General features: G+C 48.7%; 1 protein-coding gene across 2 annotated transcripts in view; it reads left to right on the top strand.

The window, feature by feature from the left end:
- The window catches only part of HNRNPM (heterogeneous nuclear ribonucleoprotein M), a 26,105-nt gene extending 1,209 nt beyond the window's left edge, over nt 1-24,896 (top strand). The window contains exons 2-15 of one of the 2 annotated variants that reach the window (XM_081177767.1): nt 1,377-1,549; nt 4,905-4,957; nt 6,258-6,359; nt 7,202-7,402; nt 9,317-9,470; nt 11,625-11,674; nt 12,693-12,753; nt 13,791-13,892; nt 15,349-15,393; nt 16,125-16,199; nt 19,414-19,512; nt 20,541-21,343; nt 21,835-21,886; nt 24,213-24,896. In XM_081177767.1, the coding sequence (XP_081033893.1) occupies nt 1,377-1,549; nt 4,905-4,957; nt 6,258-6,359; nt 7,202-7,402; nt 9,317-9,470; nt 11,625-11,674; nt 12,693-12,753; nt 13,791-13,892; nt 15,349-15,393; nt 16,125-16,199; nt 19,414-19,512; nt 20,541-21,343; nt 21,835-21,886; nt 24,213-24,376 (2,134 nt within the window). In that variant the 3' untranslated portion in view covers nt 24,377-24,896. Of the gene's footprint in view, nt 1-1,376; nt 1,550-4,904; nt 4,958-5,064; nt 5,799-6,257; nt 6,360-7,201; nt 7,403-9,316; nt 9,471-11,624; nt 11,675-12,692; nt 12,754-13,790; nt 13,893-15,348; nt 15,394-16,124; nt 16,200-19,413; nt 19,513-20,540; nt 21,344-21,834; nt 21,887-24,212 lie in introns of those variants that run through there. The other variant, XM_081177766.1, reaches the window with a different exon arrangement.

The following is a 24,896-nucleotide window of genomic DNA, read 5'->3' as shown; positions in this document are numbered from 1 at the left end:
TGCTCCGGCAGCGCGGCAGCAGCAGGAGGTCCCATTAGCTAAAGTGGTGCTTCAGGTTAAGAACAGTTTCAGGTTAAGAACGGACCTCAGGAACGAATTAAGTACTTAACCCGAGGTGCCACTGTATGTTCATAAATGTACAAGGCAAACACATACATAAGTATATCAACCACGTGCCTGAAATAGTACAGGAGAGCAATCCTGAAGCCATTTTGACTATTCCCAAATTGACCTCGAATATCTCTCTGCAAGGAGGAAGGAAATGGGAAAAGCTTTTCGCAGTTGTCTTTTGACTGGGGCTTACTGTCGGAATCTCCACTCAGCCAGGCCGAGCCTTCGAAATCGCCTCCGACGAATAATTAACGATCTCAAGCCTTTGATGAGGCTCCAAGGCGCATTCTATTCAGCAGAGTTTCCAGCAGCATGCGGAAGTGATGAGATTCATGGCTACATTGAAAAGAGTTTTATTTCTGCATAGCTTAGAATTTTCGGGAAAATCTTTTAAAAACTGAAGATACCACAAAAAATTGGGCGTTTTTGCTGCTGTTACTAATATTAAACAACACCTCAGTCTAAGAGTCTGTTCAGCAGCCTCAGCTTTTGTAGCCTAGCCCTCTCCTCCCTGGCCTGGTGAGAAAAGGCCTGCAAGGCAGGGAGCACATTTTCCAGGACTCACAGCTAACATTAATATATATACAGTAGCACCTCGGGTAATGTAAATTTCAGGTTGCAAAAGCGACAAACCCGGAAGTGTTTTGCCACATGCACAAAAGCAGTCTACCGCCATGCGTGCATGCACAGAAGCGCTGTACCGCTTCTTCTCGGGTTGCGAAAACCTCGGGACCCGGCTGGACTTCCGGAACGGATCCCATTTGCAACCAGAGGTACCACTGTACTAATATACCGAGAGAGTGTGTGTATATACCCCTCCCCCCCTTTTTTTTGCTTTGGGTGCTAAATGCTGGAAGGGTTTGAGCTGGGTAACTTCTAAAATACAGTGGTGCCTTGCAAGACGAAATTAATCCGTTCCGCGAGTCTCTTCGTCTAGCGGTTTTTTCATCTTGCGAAGCAACCCTATTAGTGGATTAGCGCTATTAGCGGTTTAGCGGCTATTAAAGGCTTAGCGGCTATTAAAAGATTAGCGGATTAGCAGCTAAAAGGCTATTAGCAGCTTAGAAAAAGGGGGAGAGCGGAAAAAAATCGGAACACTTTCAAGACGTTTTCGTCTTGCAAAGCAAGCCCATAGGGGAAATCGTCTTGCGAAGCAGCTCAAAAATGGAAAACCCTTTTGTCTAGCGGGTTTTCCGTCTTGCGAGGCATTCGTCTTGCGGGGCACCACTGTACCTTAACTGTAGGCCTCTTTTCTTTCTTTGCAGTGAAGGTGAGCGGCCAACCCAGAACGAGAAAAGGAAGGAGAAAAGTGCCAAGCGTGGAGGAGGGAGTCGCTTTGAGCCCTATGCCAGCCCTTCGAAAAGATACCGGGCCTTCATTACCAACATCCCCTTCGATGTGAAGTGGCAGTACCTCAAAGATCTAGTCAAAGAGAAAGGTAAACAGCTCTGCGCATGCCTGAGCTGCAGCGTTGCGCCCTTCCCCATGGCGTTAATTTTTCCTCCTCTTGAAGCTGGGAGCGTGCCAGAGGTGATTCTGGGTAGCTGTAGCTATGTTGAAGAAGCAAGGTTTTTTTGAGGACAGGCTCTCCTGATGGTGCATGCTAGCTGCTGTGCCCTCACAGGATGCGTCCTGTCTGTGCAGGTGTTTGGCATTGTCTAGAAGGCTTCAGAGCAAAAGAGTCTTTGCAGTCCCTTGGAAGAGGTGAGGCTTCTATCATCAGGGCCTGGTGTGAGCTTTTTTTTTCTTTTTCAAATATTGGAAATGCTTTTGAAGCCTTTCATGGGTCTGGACACGTTTTGCTGCTGAGGAGAGGGAGAGCAGCCTTCCTCCTGGTTGATGCAATCTTGCTTTCGTTGTTGAATATCCAGGACCGTTTAAGAGTGAACTCCAAAGGAGGATGGGTTGCCTTCCCCCCACCTTTCCCTTTTCGTCTTGCCAAAGGGAGACTTGATTGGCTCCTCCATTCTGGTCATAGCTTTGTCGTAAATCCTTACAAAGGTTTACAGTTCCGAGGGAAATTTGGCCAAAAGAAGTGATTCCACCACGTTTCAAATAAAGAACTCCCCCCACAGTCATATTTTTCATCCAAAAAGTCAACACAGAATTGGAACCAAACTATAATCTGTTCACAGCCGAATAACGAGCTACAGAGCAAATATTTAGGGGGGAAATAAGGGGGGGAGGGAATCCATCCTCCTGGAGGGCATCTCTGGAAACGCATTATAAATTGGGAAATAAATTTGGGTCACGTGCTTTGAAACTTAGGGTCCCCGTGGCTTAAAGTGGAGAACGATGGCTAAGGTGCTTAGGAGCCTTAAGGAAGTGCAGGGAAGGTTCCCTTGAGGCAAATGGGGATTACACGCACAACCCCGTTAAGGGATGTGTGGCCCTTTCACACGTAACATGTCAGCACTCAGTGTGGTGCGTGTTGGTAGCCCCAGAGATCTCAGTAGCTTTCAACCGATGGTGGATTCACAGGCTAACTGTCCGGTCCTCCTTCCAGCTACGGTTTCGTTACATTGAATGGAACGCCGCTTTGGAACGTGACAGTTACTGATCTACGCCGTGCGTGAAATATTGGCGAATAGGAACGTGTGTGTTCATAGCTGTGTCCCACTGCAAGCCCTGCGCTGAGCTTGTGTGTTTCGGCCTTTCCTTCAGCTCGCGTGGATGCCAAAATCTTAACGTGGGACCGCTTTTCCTCTTGTTGCTCTGCTCAGCTGCTTATCCTGGCAGGTGACCCCGGGAGGAAAAGAAGAGAAATCCTCTTCGTTCTCTCTGCAGATAGCTTAGTGTGTTATGTACAGACGAGAGCGTTCTTGGGTTTTGTGACTGCAGCCCAGAGTTGATTAATCTGGCATCGCTTAAAGCTGCTTCCCCCCCAGCCCCATTCACCAAAAACGATTGCTTAAGGCAGTCCAAATTAATTACTCTCGATGCAAGTCACCATAGTTCCAAGAACTAGGAATGCGGCTCTAAAAACGGTTAGCATTCTCGGTTTTTGTATGTAAGAATTATTACAGGGCCCCCAGGTTTAGGTTCAGGAGCAGCAGCTAAACTGAGGTGACAGACTGCTGCTCCATCACTCGACAACCGTGGGATGTATAAAGCCCTTAATAATAGTAACTCTCCAGAGGCATCTTTGGTGCCAGTAAGTATGGTTTAGAAGACTTTTAAGTGTTGTGGTCTGTTCAGATCTCACCTGGTGTGTTTTGGATGCCTCTCTTTGAAATGTTTTTAATGGTGTCCTCCTCTCGGTGAAGTCATTTCAGTTTTATCACTTGTTGGTGAAACTTAACGTTACAGGTGTGTGGTATGTTATCCTTTTTAAAAAAATGATTTAACTTTATGCCAGTGTTCTTGATATTCCTCCACCTAAATCAGTACACAGAGCAATGGGATACAAAATTTAGGAGCCATGTGGCTCCTGGGAACTGGATTATTCACCAGGGCAGGCAGGTGGAGATACAACGTACCAAATGTGGTGCCTGGACATCTCCATTCAGTCGCAAAAGGCCGGTTGCCAGTTGCAAAATGCGACTGTCGCCTGGCTGCTTTCAAACGCTGACCCAGTGTTGACTCAGAAGAGCTTTGGCAAAGTGATGTGGTCTGGACTTAGACCCCTTGTGGGATGGGACCTGTTTCAAGCCTCTCTCTTAGGACAGTATTTGGGAGGAATGGGTTTTGGGCTGTGAAGTTCAGCCCAATAATTTAAGTAGATCACATGCTTTCTAGCGTAAAGTGTAGTATTTCCCTCCGCCCCCCCATGACGCTTATTTTAACCCAGACTTGGGGAGCAGCAGCAAATGGCGGAAACCAGAATTGCAGGTTTTTCGATTGCTGAAAAGCAGCGCAAAGCAAAATCTGCATTGTAAAACTCGCATCTGGTCACTGTGGAGAAAGAAATGTGGAAGGGCTAATGTGTTGTACTAGTTAGAGGAGTCAGGTTGAAGTGCAAACCCTTTTGCACTATCTGTAGCTCCTTTGAGGAAAAGTAGGAGATGCCTGTAAATTCAAGATTTAGCCACATGGCATAAATAGAATCCTGAATTTTTTTTCAGGGGCAACTTGGGAGTAGAAAAAACCAACCTGGTTTTCTGTTAAATAGACTCTAAACTCCCCTATGAGGAAGGGGCTTTCCAATATAGAGGAAAGGCAAGTAAGGGGGCAAGATAGAAGTGTCTAAAATGATGCATTGTGCGGAGAAAATGGATAGAGAAAAGGTTTTCTCCCTGTCTCATAGCACTAAAACTAGGAGTAATGTGTAGGCGTAATGTGGGACGATTTCAGGACAGACAAAATAAAGGGCTTCCTCACACATGGTTAAGCTATTAAATTTCCTCCTGCAAGAGGCAGCGATTGCCACTGACTTGGGTGCCTTTAAAAGAGGATTAGGCAAGTTAACGGAGGATCAGGCTGCCAACAGGTACCATAACCCTGAAGGCTGCCTCCACTATTGTGGGGAGAGTGGCTCTGTTTGGCAACAATAGCCCATGCGAGGTTTCCATCTCTTGCCTCGGTCCCCAGAGATGAACGGGCATCAAAGCCTGAGGGAAACTGAAAGGCATGGTAACCTAGTGCGAGGAAATCAAGGATATGTCTTCGACTCTGGTTTGATACGTATCACACACCTGTAACGCCAAGTTGCGGTGGACTAGCAAATGTGGAGTGTTCCTGGGCTTTTAATAAGGCAAAGGCTCCATATAAGGTTGTTGACGATTGTTCTAAATCCCCCTTGTTTTCTTGGCTTTCTCCCTTGGTCTATGTACCGTCTGGAATCTCATTTGTAGTTGGTGAGGTAACATACGTGGAGCTCTTAATGGACGCTGAAGGAAAGTCAAGGGTAAGTCTCCGAGAGAATTTCTTCCGTGGATTTTTACTACATGACCAAAAAAACCCCCAAAAAACGATAAAATAAATAAATAATGTAACTGTTAACGGCGTGGAACCAAATGAACTTGGGATGCGTAGTGTGTATGGTTTTATCGTCGGCGCTGCCCCAAAGCTGCTTGGTGTGGGGGGGGGGAGGAGGAGGTGGACATGGGGCACGTTAGACGCAGCAGCAACCCTCTGCTGCCCTCCTTTGGTGTTTGGCTGTATGACTTACGCATGGGTCCTTGTGTACTTTCTTTACTGGTACATGAACGTCCAAATCCTTAGCCTAAATGCTTCTCGTGGTTCTCGTTGCTGACCTTTGTAAGCTCGGTGTGGAAGAGAGAGGTTGCATAAATATCAGAACTCCATGGCAGTCTGTGTCTAAATGTAAAAAAACGAAGATAGCTGTTGCAGGCGTCCATTGCTTTTCAGTTCAGTGGAAGGTAGTTTCAGACTCTTCCCTGAAGGCTGATTTCTTTTGGGGGTAGAGTGGTTAGAGGTTGGATGCCCTAGAGGCAAGTAGGAGCTCGAGGAGTGACGTCTCTGAGAGAAGTTGGGGAGTCTTGTCTGCCTATCATTACTCCTTTTGCGTCAGCCCTAGCCATGTAGCTTCTAGGATGCAGGCAAATAGTTCTGCCGCTTGTTAAAACAGCAAAATCTTGACCTTAACGACTGTAAAGACAAACAAGTATCCTTTTTTAAATATCTTAAGCTCATCTGGCTCTTTACTGACCTGTTCCTTTTCCTTCCTGCTCTGCGCTCTGCTCCTCCCTGCCTGACATGAAATTTCCACGTCGAAAGGGATGTGCGTAAGTAGCTGGACCACTTTATTGTAGCAACTGGGCATGGAACAGGGGGCATGGGTTGATAAAGGAGAAATGCTAGAGGGTAAGGATTTGCTGAATTTAATATTTGAACTGGAATACAAAATGGGAGGTGTGAGGAGGTCAAGAAACTAGTGAATGAACTATAAGAGATGAAAATATAAATTTATTCTTTGTTCTGTTTTTTTGGTTTTTCTTTTCTCCCCCCCCCTTTTTTTCCTTCCTTTCTTTTGCTAATGGTTTGTTACTGTGTATTTTTTATATGTTTTGTCCCTGTCTGCTTTTATTCTTGAAGTTCTTCATATGTTTAAATTTTGAAATTCTTTATTTTTTGTGAAACTTTAATAAATATTATTAAAAAAAAAAAAAAGGAACAGGGGGCATGGGTGACATCCGGGAGCCCTTTGTGATTCTGTTTGGGTTTCTTTATTTCTCCCCCCTTCCCCCTGCAGTGTTGTTGAGTTCAAGATGGAAGAGAGCATGAAGAAGGCTGTGGAAGTTCTCAACAAGCATAGCCTCAGCGGGAGGCCCTTGAAAGTGAAGGAGGTGAGCCTGTGGAGGCTGCTGCTGCCTGTCTCTCCCCCTGCCCTGGCTCGCTTCCATAAGACAGTGTAGTGGAGGGACCCCTCCCCCCCAAAAAAGAATCCCAGTGCCACAGGATAGTTCGTATAAGGGCCGAGCAACCTGTCTCTGGGCTGCATCACTCCCCCCTTCCAGGTCTCACATGATTCAGTGCTCTTGCCTACATCGGAAGTCATCCTACCAGCATGTAGGTTGAGCACGAATGCTTCCCTGATCTCTAGCTTTCTTAGACCAGGGGTCTGCAACCTTTAAGACAAAAAGAGCCACTTGGACCCGTTTCCGAAGGGGGGGGGGAAAACTGGGAGCCGCAAATCTCGTGATTATAAAACTTTTTTGTCACTTTTTTATTATTTCTTTGTTTGACCCCTCAGAATTACTCCTCCTCATAGGAATAAACGTTAAATTAACAAGTTACCTTTTTGTGTGTGTGTGTGTGCTTCACTCCCCTTCAAAATAGTGACCAGCGTACATGCCCCCTTTCAATGCAGTGAGCAGAGTACTTGCCCCTTACAATGTAGCGGGCGGGCGGGAAGGTGACGTCGGGACGGTGCGTGGCTAACGCACGCACCACCCCCATGCGACGTCACAGTCAGTACAGCGCCCACCACAGTGGGGAGTGTCAGGGCGCACAATGCGCCTCCTCCCCTCGCTAGTATCTGCCCCGGAGCCGCGGCAAAGGTGTAAAAGAGCCACATGTGGCTCCGGAGCCGCGGGTTGCAGACCCCTGTCTTAGACAGTTGGCTTTCCGGCTGCTCTGCAGGATGAGAGCTTTCCTAAACCCTCCCCCCCTTTTTTTTCTGTCCTAGGATCCTGATGGAGAGCATGTGAGGAGAGCCGTACAGAAGGCCATGGCTGCATCTGGTGGCGGGATGGGGATCGGCCCTGGTCCCGGCGGCCCCGGGATGATCAACATTCCTCCCAGCATCCTCAATAACCCAAACATCCCCAACGAGATCATTCATGCCCTGCAGGCAGGCAGGCTTGGGAGCACGGTCTTTGTGGCCAACGTGAGTGGCCCTTTGTCTTGCCTTTGCTTGTGCACTGTGTCGTCTGTGTTGTCCCTTAAGGAGCCTGGCGGTTTCGCAGCTTCTTGGAATTTTTGCATCTTGAATTTGCTTGGGAAAGGTTCTAGCCCTGGCATCAGGGCAGCTGAACATCTTAACATACCTTTGCCTGTATGAAGTGGGATATTTTGAGTGTGGATATTTTGAGTGTGTTTTCTTATCCTTCCTCTGCTTTCCTTCATGCCCAAAAGGCAGTGTGATGGTGAGGGTCGTTAGAGGTCTTGCACTGAACCTCCACACCCCTACTGATAGTTTTTTGTTTTTTGTTTGAAAGCATCTAGCATTTGCTAAGTGATCCCCACCCCTCCCTAAAAGAAAGAAGAGATGGGGAGGATAGAGGAAAAAGCAAGCAAACTATTTAATCCTACCAGTCGTCTTCTTCTTTTCCCCTTTTTCATGTTTGCATCCTTATGTCTCCAAAACAGCACCACCTACTGTTTGAGATCCCTGGCTTTGCAAAGTAGAAAATGCCTTTAGGGAAAACAGATCAGAGGGAGAAAGAGAGAAACCTAATGGCATTCTGACTGACTGGGGGGAAGGAATGGAGTATGTTGGAAAGGGACACATCAGGGTCCCCTTGTTAACAATAATATATCACCACGACAAAGTGTGGGAACAGAGAGCTCTTCTGATTCTCAAAAGCACCATTGTCCACTCCATACAAAAGGCAGGGTGAGGCGTGGGAAGGTGTGTCTTAATTTTGTGCCCAGGGGACTCTTCCAGCTAACGGGTTAACTTTTAGCTTGGTCAGCTCTTAATTTAATGCAGTAAAAATGCCACTTGAGAGCTGTTCCTTTATGTCAGGCATAGGCAAACTCTGGCCCTCCAGATGTTTGGGACTACAATTCCCATCATCCCTAGCTAACAGGACCAGTGGTCAGGGATGATGGGAATTGTAGTCCCAAACATCTGGAGGACCAGAGTTTGCCTATGCCTGCTTTATGTGAAACAGGCCTTGTGGGTGGTTTTAACACAGCTGAGCTTCATTTGTATGCTGTGTTGTGGTTGATTCTGCTCAGAGATATTTCTGAATGATAGTGAAAACCCAGGTCTCGATACTGAGATACAAGCGGCCCCTCAGGCTAACTCTTAGTCCTATCTGTGCTTTGCTGGCTTTTCACCTTAAAGGTCACTCTTCTGTCGCTTAAGCACTGTGTTCTTGTTAGCTATTCTTCTGGGTCGTGCAGAGCGATGCAGCGGTTTCACCCTCAAAGCCCTAGCGATGAAGTAGACGCCACACACAAGACTCTGAGGATGACGCTTTGCTTGCAGGATGGCGACTATTAACGAGCTGTAGTATTTATGCATATCAGGTCGAATACAGTAGTACCTGTAGATACGCACACCTCTGGTTGCGTACGCGGCAAATTCCGGGTTTTGCCGCATGCGCAGAAGTGCTCTATGCGCAGAAGCAGCACCTCCGGTTGCAAATTCCTCAGGATGCGGCCGGACCTCCGGAACGGATCCCGTTCGCAGCCGGAGATACCACTGTACAAAGTGTTTCTCTCCCTTGAGCCCAAGAGAGGGTCTTCTTGCTTCTTCTAAAACTCCTTTGAAGCAGTCCATAAATTATAGCTTCTCTGTCCTCACCAACTCCTTCCGGACACAGCGTCTCCATGCTCAACAAAACCAGCCAGCCTCCACCCCTATCACTACCTCAGAGACACAGATTGCTCACTTTAACAGGGAGTTGACAAATGGTCAAGGCAACAGATTCAGCATTTCTGCGACCTGAATTGGAGTCGCAAAATTTGCAGCTGTTACATTACATAGGTTTCCTTTCCGCCCGATGCAATCTGTTCTTTGTAAAATACATTTTCGTACAAACACTAACCCCTTCTCCCTCTCCCCCTTCAGCTGGATTACAAAGTTGGCTGGAAGAAGCTGAAGGAGGTCTTCAGCATGGCTGGCGTAGTGGTCCGAGCAGACATCCTGGAAGACAAAGACGGGAAGAGCCGGGGCATCGGCACAGTGACTTTTGAGCAGGCTATTGAAGCTGTTCAGGCCATTTGTATCCTTCTCTGGGGCTGGGGGGGTGGGAAGGGTGATAGCCGAGGAGGGCACAAGTTGCAGAATTCCTGCACGTACACCCAGGGAATAATCTATGGGCTTTTTGGTGGAGGTGCTGGTGGTCCACCCCTGTGTGCTGGTCCCGGGGGGTAGGTTACCGTTATCGTAGTCAAAGATCAGTCCTGGGTCACTAGCCTGGAAACAGTTCACAAGGAGCGAGGCGAGGTCCGAAACAGGAAGCCGGGCGGGGACAGGAACACTGGAAGGTTAGAAGCAGGAAGCCGGGCGGGGAACAGGAACGCTGGAAGGTCAGGTCTGGGTCCGGGTAGGAGCAGGTACTCAACAACGACGTTGCTTCCGCAACCTGGGACCGGGCTGCCTGACCTTTATCTTCTTCTAAGGCCGGGGGCGGTCCCGGCCCCCAGAAGACCCGCCTCCCCTGGCCCTAAGGCGAGCACTCCTCCTGGGAGAAACCAGCTCCCTTCGCCTCTCTGCCCTGAGCCTCTGCAGTTCAGGAGAGGCTGAAGGGTTAATGGACCCAGGAGGAGACTCACCTGTAGGCACTGAGTCCTCAATCACCTCCGGAGCCAGAGTGGAATCACCTGGTGCCTGCTCTTGAGGATCCGGCACAGGTGCAGGCGCTTCAGACTCAAGGCCCTGCCCTAGTTCAGCCGGCCCTGGAGGCGGGGACTCCTGTGCAGGCTGGGATTCCTCCGGTTCAGCCTCTGAATCGGAATCCCAGGCCATCACACCCTGTGTCCCAACCTTAACCAAGCTGTGTTTTTCAAACTTGGGTCCCCAGCTGTTTTTGGACCACAGCTCCCATCGTTCTTGACCACTGGTCCTGTTAGCTAGGGATGATGGGAGTTGTAGTCCAGAAACAGCTGGGGACACGGGTTTGGGAAGCCCTGATCTAAGGGCTAGTTCATACAAACAGCATTTGAGGTGGGAATCTGTTTTTGGACTGGCTGTTTGAGGCTCACACTGTTCACTGTGCGTGTGGGGGGGGGAACCTCACAATCTCCTCTATGTAGAAAAAAACTAATGTCAATGAGAAGCTGAGGTTAGCTATGGGGTAGGGGAATCTGTAACTCTCCAGATGTACCCTTCCATCATCCCTGACCCCTAGAGGCTGATGAGAGTTGAAATTTGATAATACCTGGCAGGCCACAAGTTCTCCATCTCTTGGCTAGAACTGCTAGCTTTCTACCTGCAGGGAATCTTTTTAAACTTGGTTCAGGATTTTGCCATGTGACCCTCCACCTGTGGCTGAAGTATTGAGGAAGAGTTAGGTGTGTACATTGTAAAGCTGATTTATTTAAAATTTCATATATTTTCCAGTCTTTATACCACCCCACCATGAAATTCTATGCCTCTGTTTTCTGAACCATCATAATCATATACCTAGCATTTCCCAATATTTTTGTGGTGCAAAAACATGACATGAGACAGATACCCATTATTTTTTTTCAAGAGGTGCTCTCAAAATCACCCAGCAAATCAAGGGTCACTTCTGTGTCCATAGACGTCTTCAGTGATTATTGGTGGTTCCGTTTATTTATTTCTACGTGCCCCTTAACACCATCGTTTCTAAGCTGTGCGCTGTGGTGTTACTAAAGAGAAACTTAAAATTAACCAGAAAGGCTTGAAACATCTGCTGAAAATTAAAAAGTCTCCACCGGGCACCTGTCTGAATTCAGCCTGAAGGCACTTCCATAAAATTGGAACTTTAATGGTGCAGACATGCATCAGTCTGTGTTTCTCTTTCTTAAAAAAAACAGTGCAATCTTCTGGTGTAAGCTTTAATTTGATGGTGGTTTTTTGGGAGCCCCGTCATGCAAATTCAAGAGCATTATTTTGATTCCAGCGGCTCTGACTTTGACCAAGACCTGGAGCAGTGTAGAAGGGGGTGGGGAATGTAGGAGAAAAATACCTAGAGAACCTCAGCGTTCTGAATATGCCCATGGGTCCCAAAAGGTTGATGGCCTCTGCCGATAGACTCGTGGTTCGAGTGTCACGCTTTGGCAGCTGCTGGTTGGAGAACGAGGTGGATCTGGTCAGACTAAACAAAAAGCTGCCAGGTTCTTGCAGGGACCATCTCTTCAGGGTTTTGTTGGGCTAATCCATGACGTACGCTCCTTGACCCAAATCACAGCCATGTTCAATGGGCAGCTGCTGTTTGACAGACCAATGCATGTGAAGATGGTAAGTAGAACAACAATAATATTTATATGCTGTGCATATAATGTATATGCCCCAAACACACTGGGCAGCTTCCAGCTAGGGCTGGGTGATACTGGCTTTCAACATTGCAATATTTCACCAGCTAAGCATCGCAATATATTGATACACAACAGTGTCTGAAATAAGGATGGAACTTGTTAGAGGCATTGGCTGGCTTCACGTTGTTGTTTTTTGTGCGTCATGATTTGTGTTTAGCACGCACATGCGCGCGCACCCCACGATTCGCAGTATATTGCCAGATCAAAAATTGTGAAACCGATATCACGATACGGACTTCACAAATGGGTTTTGGACGATGTGTGTCGCCCAGCTCTACAATCCACCAAAATAGAAAAACATCAAACGTTAAAGCAGGGGTCAGCAAACTATTTCAGTAGGGGGCTGTTGCACTGTCCCTTTGGGGGGGGGGAACTACCATATTTTGCGCTCTATAAGACGCACCAGACCCCAAAACACACCTAGTTTTTGGAGGAGGAAAACAAGAAAAAAAATATTCTGAATCTCAGAAGCCGGAACAGCAAGAGGGATCGCTGCGCAGTGAAAGCAGCAATCCCTCTTGCTGTTCTGGCTTCTGGGATAGCTGCGCAGCCTGCACTCGCTCCATAAGACGCACACACATTTCCTCTTTTTAGGAGGGTTAAAGTGAGTCTTCTAGAGCAAAAAATATGGTATATTTTTTTTGGGGGGGGGGTGACCGAATTCCTATGCCCCACAAATAACCCAGAGATCCATTTTAAATAAAAGGACACATTCTATTCACGTTAAAACACGCCGATTACCGGACCGTCCGTGGGCCGGATTTAGAAGGCGATTGGGCTGGATCCGGCCCCCGGGCTTCCCTATGCAGGGCCTCCTTCAAAAGCCTGTTTATGATTTTCATTTGGTGGGAGGGCGTCCCACAGTTGTGTGCAAAATCGAATGCTACAGCAGGCTTCCGCTGCGTTCGGCTTTGTATTGATCTTTGCATCTGATATTTCAGGACGAGCGAGCCTTGCCGAAAGGGGACTTCTTCCCTCCGGAGCGGCCCCAGCAGCTTCCTCGTAAGTATCTCCAGAAAAGGTTACACAAGAATTGGCTGTGTTACTCCACATGGGAAGTAGCTCGCACACCTGCCCTGTAGAACAGTGTGTTCTTGTCATCGGGGAGATTTGCTTGCTCTCCTGCTATTTTCCACCGCAAAAAGTTAAATTCTCATGGTCAGTGGGCTATGCTGTCTGGGCACTTTAAAATTAGTATGCGGCATTGGTTGTCAACCAGTGTGCCGTGGCACCCTGTGGAGACTTGAGGTATGGTCAGGGGAGCCCTGGGAGGCTGTCCTTTAATATCTTCCTGCATCTCTCTCTTTCTGCCCCCCACGACTCTTTTCCTTGAGTCTTCCTCCTCCTTGCTGCCTCCCAGTCATGTTCCAGACTCCTAATCTCTCCCCTCCATTTCTGGCACGGTGTACATAGGAGCTTCTGCCCAGAGCTCAGCGAAAACCCCACTTACGCATATCCTGCAATGGCTTAAAACTGACTTAAAATGTGGGGAAACGAATAAAAAACCAACTAAAGCTATGTTATTTAGTTGTCTTAGTCGTGTTCGACTCTCCATGACCCCATGAACCAGAGCATGCCTTGGAAACTCTCACTTCTCAAAGCTGCTCCTTTTTTATGTCCATGGAGTTTCTTGGCATAATACTGGAGCGGTTTGCCAGTTCCTTCTCCACGTGGATCACGTCTAGTCTAAACTCACGGCTATGAACTGTCCATCTTGGGTGGCCCTGCATGGCATAGCTCATAGCTTCTCTTGAGTTATTCAAGCCCCTTCGCCACGACAAGGCAGTGATCCATGAAGGGGAACTAAAGCTATATATACGTATAAAAACTGTTTAAAACACACCAATAGTTACAAGAAAAACAGCACAGCACCAGCCACTTTATTTAAAGCGGTCAGTTACCAAAGCCCATTGGAACGAGGTTTCCATTTGCCAACAGAAGGGCAACAAGGAGGGAGCTATCATGGCTTCTCATTCCAGGCAGGGGGTGAATGCACACTGATACTGATGGCTGGTTTTTGAACCTCTCTTCTTCTGCAGATGGACTCGGAGGCATTGGCATGGGACTGGGGCCAGGAGGAATACCTATTGATGCAAACCATTTGAACAAGGGTTTGGGTATGGGCAACCTGGGACCCGGAGGTGAGCGAGGAACTGGGGCCGGGCTCTTTCCTTTGCAGTCTCCCCTAGCGTTCTCTCATGATTTCTGTGCTGGTCTATCCCGGTGTCTAAAACAAGGATGGATCTGGTTTTCAAACTTTGTGATGTATAGCCAGCTAAACATCGCGATACACCGATACATCACAATGTCTGCAGTAACGAGGGAGCTGTGTAGAGCCATTGGCTGGCTTCACGGTTTCTCCCACGTTGTGATTTTTGCATCACACACGCATCATGTTTCGTGGTCTATTGCCAGGTCAAAGATTATGAAAACGAAATCACAATATGGGCTTCAAACTGGTTTTGGACGATAATCCAGCAGCGTCTGAAGAGCCCCCTATTCGGCTAATTCTGCTCTAATAATTCTTCTTCTTATTATTATTTTATTTATACTCCGCCCATCCGGCTGGGTTTCCCCAGCCACTCTGGGCAGCTTCCAACAGAATATTAAAATACAATAGTCTATTAAACATTAAAAGCTTCCCTAAACAGGGCTGCCTTCAGATGTCGACTAAAAGTCTGGTAGTTGTTTTTCTCTTTGACATCTGATGGGAGGGCGTTCCACAGGGTGGGTGCCACCACTGAGAAGATTGGTGCCCTCCGGACGTCGGGACCACATAACACCGATCCTGAGAGATCTGCATTGGCTCCCAGTACGTTTCCGAGCACAATTCACAGTGTTGGTGCTGACCTTTAAAGCCCTAAACGGCCTCAGTCCTGTATACCTGAAGGAGCGTCTCCACCCCCTCAGCCCGGACACTGAGATCCAGTGCTGAGGGCCTTCTGGCGGTTTCCTCATTGCGAGAAGTGAGGTTACAGGGAACCAGACAGAGGGCCTTCTCGGTAGTGGCGCCTGCCCTGTGGAACGCCCTCCCAGCAGATGTCAAAGCAATAAACAACTATTTTACTTTTAAAAGACAACTGAATGCAGCCCTGTTTAGGGACGTTTTTAATATTTAATGCTGTATTGTTTCTAACGTGGGACATGGGTGGCGCTGTGGGTAAAACCTCAGTGCCTAGGGCTTGCCGATCGCATGGTCGGCGGTTCGAATCCCCGCGGCGGGGTGAGCTCCCGTCTTTCGGTCCCAGCTCCTGCCCGCCTAGCAGTTCGGAAGCACCCCTAAGTGCAAGTAGATAAATAGGTACCGCTTTATAGCGGGAAGGTAAATGGCGTTCCGTGTGCTGCGCTGGCTCGCCAGATGCAGCTTGTCACGCTGGCCACGTGACCCGGAAGTGTCTTCGGACAGCGCTGGCCCCCGGCCTCTTAAGTGAGATGGGCGCACAACCCTAGAGTTCGGGCAGGGGTACCTTTACCTTTACCTTATTGTTTCTAACACTTGATTGGGACCTGCCCAGAGTGGCTGGGGAAACTCAGCCAGATGGGCGGGGTATAAATAATAAATATTATTATAATTTCCACTTGTCTGTTCTCTTTTAGGAATGGGCATAGAAGGCTTGGGCTTTGGAATGAACAAAATGGGAGGTAAGTGGTGGAACGGGGGCAGGAACTGGTGTATGGGGGCAGGATTGCAGTGGGGTGCTGGTGATACTTAATGCGACCCTCACCTCAAAGTAGGTTCCTCTGCCGTGCATATTCCCAGGCCGTCTCTGCAACACTTTTATTTAATGTGTTCATACGCTGCATTTCCAGAGTAGGTCAGACAGTGGTTGGCTTGACCTGATGGAAAGCTCAAAAGTCCCAAGCCTTAGGTAAAGGGACCCCTGACCATTAGGTCCAGTCGTGACCAACTCTGGGGTTGCGGTGCTCATCTCGCTTTACTGGCCGAGGGAGCCGGCGTACAGCTTCCGGGTCATGTGGCCAGCAGGACTAAGCCGCTTCCGGCGAACCAGAGCAGCGCACGAAAACACTGTTTACCTTCCCGCCGGAGTGGTACCTATTTATCTACTTGCACTTTGACGTGCTTTTGAACTGCTAGGTTGGCAGGAGCAGGGACCGAGCAACGGGAGCTCACCCCGTCACTGCGGGGATTCGAACCGCCGGCCTTCTGATCGGCAAGTCCTAGGCTCTGCGGTTTAACCCACAGCGCCACCCGCGTCCCAAGCCTTACATACCGCTAATGTCTGAAAATGAAGGAGCCATTGGAGCTCTTGAAATCTGAGCCTGGTGCCCTCTCAAATCCCACAGATGGGTTAGCTGGCAAGGCAGGAGGGATTGGGAACTTGCTCATTGTTGCTTTTATTGTTGTTATTCAGGGATGGAAGGGCCTTTCAGCGGAATGGAGAACCTTGGCCGTTTCCCTTCTGGGATGAACCTGGGTAGGATGAGCGGTGAGACAAACGATTGCTAATCTTCATAAACTGCTTTGCGCTTAGTAGGGCTTGGGAAGGCGAATGGTGCTGAAACCCACAAGGATTTTCAGAGTAACGATTCTGTGTTGGGTTGGAATAACGACAGACGAGTAGCAGGTGTCATGTGAGAGAGGCGTCTCTCGCGCAAGTCTCGAGGAGTCTCTTTTATTGAGTATTACATGCATTGCCACAGGTGTGCTTGTGGCTGATTGGTTGATACAAATACAAAGCAACTTGTTGCTGATTGGTTAACATAAGTAGAAGGCGGGAATTAACATAAGTACAAGGCGGTGATCATTAATCATCGATGGATTAAAGGCTGGGAAACGAAGCTGGAACTAGACAGGCATGAAACCTCCTAATTAAATTATAACTAAAGATTAATATGGCTAAAACAATTACTAATGATTGATCATAACATGAAAGAATACAACAATTGAATTCCGTAGATGTGGTCAGCTAGGCATAAAGTACAGGTCATAGTGTTTCTCATGAACTTAAGATGAACTGAGCAAGGAAAGAATGTCTTGGTGTTTGGAGCAGGTTTGTACAGTGTGTGCAGGAGCAGAGAATAGCTTATAAGCAAGACTTCCCAGAATGCAAGAGAAAAACACTTCCCCATAATGCAACAGTTATATGCAGAGAGAGGACTTCCCTTTAATTCTGAGGTTCTTTAAACCTTTGATTATGATCGTCTCTCCCTCACTTAGTCTTGACAAGGGATATGAGGAACCTTTTGGGGGCGGCCCTCCAAATACTGATGGGCTGTGACTCGTGTTATTCCTGGACATTGAGTTTCTGCACTCCAGCGGGTGCAGAATGCCGCGGTGAGACTCCTTACGGGGTCCTCGCTGCGAGATCACATTCACCCAGTGCTATACCAGCTGCACTGGCTCCCGGTGGAGTACAGGATCAGGTTTAAGGTGCTGGTTTTAACCTTCAAAGCCCTATACAGCCTAGGACCCTCGTACCTACGGGACCACCTCTCCTGGTATGTCCCACGGAGGAACTTACGTCTTGAAGGTGCCAGGCCACAGAGAGGTTAGGCTGGCCTCAACTAGAGCCAGGACTTTTTCGGCTGTGACTCTGATCTGGTGGAACGCTCTGTCACAAGAGCGCACAGCCTGACTCCCTCCTTTGGCAATCCTCACAGAACTTTAGTCCAATGGTTGCCATTAATCTGATTGGAATTAATTTTATAATGAAATGATTTTAGAATGTTTTATCATTTACGGTTAGCCGCTCTGAGCCCGGCTTCGGCTGGGAAGGGTGGGATATAAATAAAATTTATTATTTATTATTGACTGGGGCGGATAGGTGGTCCAGCTGTATGCTTTTGAATACCAGATGACAACAGAGGAGAGCTCTTGCTTGAGAAAGGCCCTTGGAAGCATGATTCTGGCAGTGGTAGATTTTGAGTTCCATCTAGCAGGCCTATTTTACCGGGCGCTTTTATTACTATTTATTAAAAAGTAATTAAATCTGTATACTGCCCTTCATCCGAAGACCACAGGATGGTTTATGCAACATACAAAAGGAGAATACGAAATACTGTATTTTTTGCTCTATAAGACTCACTTTTTCCCTCCTAAAAAGTAAGGGGAAATGTGTGTGCGTCTTATGGAGCGAATGCAGGCTGCGCAGCTATCCCAGAAGCCAGAACAGCAAGAGGGATTGCTGCTTTCACTGCGCAGCGATCCCTCTTGCTGTTCTGGCTTCTGGGATTCAGAATATTTTTTTTCTTGTTTTCCTCCTCCAAAAACTAGGTGCGTCTTGTGGTCTGGTGCGTCTTATAGAGCGAAAAATATGGTGCATAGCAAACAAACAAACAAAAAAGAGGAGCAAACTATTAACACCTCTCCTACAGACTATTTATCGTGTGCTTATTCATCACTTCCTGCAAAAGAAAAAAGTGTTGGTGCAACTTACAGCAGTGTAAAAACACAATAATAAAATCTGCCACAAATGCATCATTTAAAAGCAATGCAACTGTCAAAAGTGTTCATCCACAATAATCAAATGCAAAAAAAATGCCCTCCCTCACATATGCCTGAACATAGAAATGGTAGCAAATTCCCACCTACCTGGCACAACATGGTAAATTGGGCTCCAAAGCCTGAGAGAATAGAAATGCCTTTGCCGGGTGCCAAAAAGATGAGTGTTGGTACCAGGCAAGTTGTCCCTGGGCTCATTTCTGATGGGTCGAAGCTTAGTGGAAGAATCATAGAATTGTTGAGTTGGAAGGGATCAAAACCCCTGCAGTGCAGGAGTCTTTCACCCAGCGTGGGGCTCGAACCCACAAAGTTGAGATCAAGAGACTCATGCTCTACCGACTTGAGTTCCAGGATTCAAGAGCGCTCCCTTTGCATGATGTTGTAAACAAAAATTGCCCTTTTCCCTTATGGGGTATCCAAGAGCCCATATAGAGTCCTTACATAGGTTCCCTATTGGTAGGAGAAATAACAGAGGCCAACCAGAGAATATTGAGAAGCAAAGCAGCTAGTAAGCTTGATCTTTATTCATCTGTTGCAACAGGGTGCTCCCCTCACACACAGGAAAGGAGGAGGACCCAGAAAAATAGTGTGCAAGGCCTTAATAAAGACTTTTGAAATTGCCACCCTGTAGATCAAGACCACCCCCAGAAACATCATACCTACATCACAGAAAAGGTGGTCTAAACAGAAATTTAAATGTTGTTTTTCTCTTGTCCTTGTTTATCTCCTGTCTGGCAGGTTACTTGATTGGATTGCCTGGGGAGCCTGGCCATTCTTTTGTAGTGATAAATACTTAGTTCCTGGGCCAGGTCACAGGCTCACACCCTAGTCATATCTTAAAGGTGCCCTTAAGACAGGATTTGTGAAGGAAAAGACAATGGGGAGGCTTTTCCATTTTGACCTTGCAGAGAAAACATTTGCTCAGTTTAGGAATCAAAATGGCTTCAGGTCGGTCTTCCTGTGCTGATCTATGTACGTGCGGTTATGAACATTACCATATATCTAAGACCTCAAAATTCCTATCACAATGGCGATAACAATCCCTACTGTCTCTAGTAAGGGATGAAAATGTCCTTAGCCAGAAGCTCTGGGAAGCCACTGCCAGTCAGTATAGACTAGGAAGCTGCGTTTACTTTGCCTGTTGCCTTTGTGTTTTCCGCTCTCCTGGCAGAGGACTAAAAACTGCTCTTTGTTCCCAGAAATGGACCGTGCGATCGGAGGCGGGTTTGAAAGAGACTTCCCGAGGAACGAAATGGGGATGCCTCGTAGCTTTGGGGACACCCTGGACAGGGGGCTGGGTAAGTGTGGCCCGCTCTCTGTGTCTTCCCATCTGTGACAAAGCCTTCTCAGGCTTGGATCTTGTGCGTGCTCAGCAAAGCAGCCACCGCCATCTCCCCCCCCCCCCCCGCTTTGAAAAGGGCGTTTTCTTCTTATTGTCTTTACTCGCCTGACAACCAAAGAGAAAGGAGATGGTGATTAGGATAACCAGGTCAGTTCCCTGCCCAGCCACCCTCCATGGTGCACACCCCACCGTATTCTGAAGTTTCGTTCAAAAACGTGAGCTTGCGATAGATATGCACACCAGTGTGTGGAGCAAGTCAGAGCCTGGCAGAGAAATGGGGCAGCGGAGTCCTTTTTGCTGGGGATAATTCAGACGGAAATCCCCAGGTGTCAAAAAAGGGTATTTGTGTATCCCACTACTGTGGCATGTGTTTTGTTAGCCCCAAAACAGAGGTGAAATAGATTGCTTGCCTCTTCTTCCCTTTGGGAAATGACTGTGCTGTTGAAATGGCAATGAGATCGCATTGGCCTATTTATTCAGAATGTTTGTAAGTGATGCCAATAAAGGTTTGATGATGATGATGATAAATGGAAAACAAGCGAGGTCCCATCTAAAGAAGAATGGCAACTTAAACTGATGGAATATGCTCAGCTTGCGGACCTAACATATAGAATAAGAGAACAAGAAGAATGTGTTTAAAGAAGATTGGAAAATGTTGATTGAATACATGGGGGGGGGGATTGAGTACACTTGATAATAGGAGAAGGAAAGTCACTGATACCTTTAAGGTTGTTAAAATGAATATTCTAAATTGTAAAATAAAAGATTTAAAGAACGGGGCTGCGGGCCTGGAAGGAGGCAAACCTCAGAGTCCGTAATCTGCTGGGAGAAGCGGCTGTGGGTGAACCTGTTAATGCAATTAACGCCAATATTTAAACTACACTAATTGTGCTTGGGTCTGTCTCTTGAGTTGCCCCCTTTCTAGAGGGCTTGCTGCTGCCTTCCCCTTGCTGACGTGTCTCCTCTCCTCTTTCTCTTTCGCAGGTGGCGGCGGAGGCGGGGCCAGCATCCCCACCATCGACCGCATGGCCCCCGGCCTCGACCGCATGGCCACGGGCATCGATAGGCTCCCCTCGGGCATGGGGCATGGCATAGAAAGAGTGGGGTCCGAGATGGACAGGATGGGGCTGGTGCTGGACCGCATGGGCTCCGGCGTGGACAGGATGGGCTCCGGCATGGACCGGATGGCTCCCCTAGGGATAGACCACCTGGCGTCCAACATGGACCGCATGGGCTCTGGGATAGACCGCATGGGGACGGGGATGGAGAGGATGGGCACAGGGCTAGGGTTCGGCATGGACCGCATGGGCTCCGCCATGGACCGCGTCGGCACAACCATGGACCGCATGGGCGCCGGCGTGGACCGCATGAGCTCCGGCATAGAACGGATGGGCCTTGGCATGGACCGCATGGTCCCTGCCGGGATGGGGCCTGCAGGGATGGGCCCCGTGATGGACAGGATGCCCGCGGGGCTGGACCGCCTCGGGGCGGCCTCCATCGACAGGATAGGTCTCGACCGCATCGCGGCCAGCAACATGGACAGGATGGGTCTCGACCGCATGGGGGCTGCCGCCACCAACATGGACAGGATGGGGCCCGCCATGGGGCAGGGCATGGGGGCAGGGCTAGACAGGATGGGGCTCGCCATGGGGAGCACCTTCGAGAGGACGATGGAGATGGACCGGGGGAATTTTGCCGCCGGGAGCTTCGCCGGAGCCCTCGGGACCGGAGGGCCTGCCGCTGCCGCCGGAGTAGCCAGGAAGGCTTGCCAGATTTTTGTGAGAAATGTGAGTGGGGGAAAGATGGCTTTCGGGTTGGTGCTCCAAGTAGATTTTCCTCCCTCTGCCCAGTACCCCACATCCCACCCCGTCCCCTTGTGAGAAATGAGAACTGAACATGCTGGGAAGTTTCCATAGGCTCAAACCTTAATAGGTTGTGTGGCTGGATGTAGCACAGGTCTTGGGCGGAAAGTTTCTGCATCGTGGTAGGAAAGCATTTTGAGTTTCCTAGCAAGGGGGAGGTGCCTGACTTCTGGTGGGTGGTGGTGCTCCCCCCCCATGGGTGGTGGTTGGGGGCCCCTGTGATGATGATAATAATAATAATTTATTATTTATACCCCGCCCATCTGGCTGGGCTTCCCCAGCCACTCTGGGTGGCTTCCAAAAAAATATCAAAATACTGCAATACATCAAACACTAAAAGCTTCCCTAAACAGGGCTGCCTTCAGATGTCTTCTAAATGATGATGATTCTGACTACTTTTTTCTCTCTCTTCCTAGCTTCCTTTTGATTTCACGTGGAAAATGCTGAAAGACAAGTTCAATGAGTGTGGTGAGTAGCTCAATTCAGGAGCGACCCGGAAATTCCCAAAGGACACGGGAGAGCTATGTGTATTCTCTTGCGGCGGGGAGAGGATCATTGGGTGGGCTGGGTTGTCCGTCCCATATTGCTCTATTAGGCAGGATTAGATCGGGCATGCCGCTCTCCCAAGTGGGAGGGAGACCTCTCCAGTTCCCAGTTCCTTCCTTCTGAGTTCCCACAGCCAGGCTGTGTGGCAGACATATTGTCCTCTGAGAAGAGATTTTTGGAGATTTTGAACTTATTAAATTGGGAGAAGCATCCAGTCAGCCGGAAGATGGACAGTCCTCTTCCTTTTGGCTGGCTCTTCTGATGGAGCAGGTGGGAAAGAGGCAGTGGTCAGGCTTAACGCCGTAGCGACGCCTGTTCTCTTCTTGGGAGAAGGCACTCGGGGGCCAGGAGGGGCCTTCTGGGGCTAGGATTGTTGCCTGATGCACCTGAGTTGAGGGTAGATCTCCTCCTGACTATCGTATGATCCAGCATTGATTAGGCCAGAGGGATTTGCCACTTCCTTCCCCCATCATTGAAGGCTTGGCGCTCTCATTTCAAGGGGGCGAAGGGTTACACCAGGGGTCAGCAAACTTTTTCAGCAGGGGGCTGGTCCACTGTCCCTCACACCTTGTGGGGGGCTATTTTGGGGGGGGGGGTGAACGAATTCCTATGCCCCAAAAATAACCCAGAGATGCATTTTAAATAAAAGCACACATTCTACTCAAGTAAAAACACCAGGCAGCCCCCACAAATAACCCAGAGATGCATTTGAAATAAAAAGACACATTCCACTCATGTAAAAACATGCTGATTCCCGGACAGGATTGAGAAGCTGATTGGGCCTGATCCGGCCCCCGGGCCTTAGTTTGCCTACCCATCGGTTAGACCAGTGTTTCCCAACCGGTGTTCCCCGGCACACGAGTGTGCCGTGAGACACCGGCTGGTGTGCCGCGAGATGCCTGGAGGGAGGCGGGCGAGTCGGGCGGCGAGAGGCGGGGCGGGGGTGGCGAGGAGAGGCCGCGCCTCCTGCTGCTGCCTGGCGCTCCTCCTCGCAGCCGGCAGCGCTGCCTGGGCGCCTCCGCGCGACTCTGTCTCGCTGGGTTTGGTCTCCCAGCAGAGACGGGTCACACGCGCCCCTCCCTCCCTCCCTCAGCCTGCGCGGAGGCGGATTGAGCGCAGCTGAGAGGAGCTGCCGAGGGAAAAAACGTTCACTTTTGTGCGTCCCTCCCGGCGTGACGCTGCGCGCTGACGTCACGGGGCGGGGCTTTAATGGTGGTGTGCCGCGAGATTTTTTTTTAGTACACAGGTGTGCCGTTGCCCAAAAACGTTTGGGAAACACTGGGTTAGACTTTTGCGAAAAGCTTCACTCTGCATGGGGGTTGCTGATTAATTTTGTCCACATAGGAAGCTGCCTTGCACAGGTCCACCCACCTCAATATTGTCTACAACAGGCTTTCTCAAACTTGGGTCTCCAGCTGTCATTGGTACTACAACACCCCTGATCTGTAGATAGCAGAATCCGTGGTCAGGCCTGTTGGGAATTGTAGTTCAGAAACAGCTGGAGACCCGAGTTTGGGAAACCGACTGGCAGTGGCTCTCTGGGGTTTGGAGGCATGAAGTCTTTCTGAGCCCTACCTGGAGATCAGACCTGAGACATTAGGTGCTATGACCCTGAGCAGTCGTACAGCTTGAGCGTTTGAGGAAATCATTTGGGTACCACTAATAAAAGGCAGAAGGGACGCGGGTGATGCTGTGGGTTAAACTACAGAGCCTAGGGCTTGCCGATCAGAAGGTCGGTGGTTCGAATCCCCGCAATGACGGGGTGAGCTCCCGTTGTTCGGTCCCTGCTCCTGCCAACCTAGCAGTTCGAAAGCACGTCAAAGTGCAAGTAGATCAATAGGTACTGCTCCGGCGGGAAGGTAAGCAGCGTTTCCGTGTGCTGCTCTGGTTCACCAGAAGCGGCTTAGTCATGCTGGCCACATGACCCGGAAGCTGTACACCGGTTCCCTCGGCCAGTAAAGTGAGATGAGCGCCGCAACCCCAGAGTCTGCCACGACTGGACCTAATAGTCAGGGGCCCCTATACCTTTTTACCTAATAAAAGACAGAGTGGCCTACATGCCAGCATCTCTCTGCTGCTCCAGACTTCCAGTCCAACACTCAGACTTGAAACCAAGGCGTTCCTACGAGAGCTGGTATCAAAATAACATGGTGCAGAAAAATGGATAAGGTGGAGCTATAACAGATAAGGAATGCAGTTTGGGCAAGGAGGACAGACCTGGGCTAAAGCGAGTCGTCTTCTCCCACAGGCCACGTCATGTATGCAGACATCAAAATGGAGAACGGCAAGTCCAAAGGGTGCGGCGTGGTCCGATTTGAATCCCCGGAAGTCGCCGAAAGAGCCTGCCGTATGATGAACGGGATGCAGCTTCGTGGCAGGGAGATAGACGTGCGGATTGACAGGAATGCCTAAGTTTTGTTTTTTGGCAGGGGCCTTTTTAAATACAAAGGGAGAGCGCTTGGGGATTGTACTTTCTTGTTGGGATTTTTTTAAAAAATTTGGATGTGAAAATGGTAAGACAACTCAGTTGCTTTTTGGAGTAATTTTAGTTCCTTTTTTAAAATAAGATTTGTTTTTTTTCCCCATTTTACTGTCCTGGGTTTTTGTTTTTGAATTGAAACTGTGTTTTAACATGCACAATCTGGTTCTATGTAGTGGCGTCGCATTACACTATGTCTTTGGTAAATAAACGCCAGTGGCGGGTGGCTATCAAGTCTTGTTCCCACCCTTTCCCTGGTTAGAGAAACTCTTTGGAAAGACCCTCTGAAGAAAGCAAGCCATGTTGATTCACTTCTGTGAATTTATGAAAAGTTTTTTTAAGGTGTTTTTTTTCTTGGAAAATCTACAACTAGACCATGAGTCAAACCAAAACCACATGTCTTGTATGAAGTCGATGTCTATATTAAAAGTGTTCTCTTGTGGCTGACAAAGA

The sequence above is a fragment of the Podarcis bocagei genome (assembly GCF_964188305.1).
Source record: "Podarcis bocagei genome assembly, chromosome: 18".
Taxonomy (NCBI): Eukaryota; Metazoa; Chordata; class Lepidosauria; order Squamata; family Lacertidae; genus Podarcis; species Podarcis bocagei.
The sequence above is the reverse complement of the archived record's forward strand: the minus strand, read 5'-3'. Positions and strand labels throughout refer to the sequence as shown.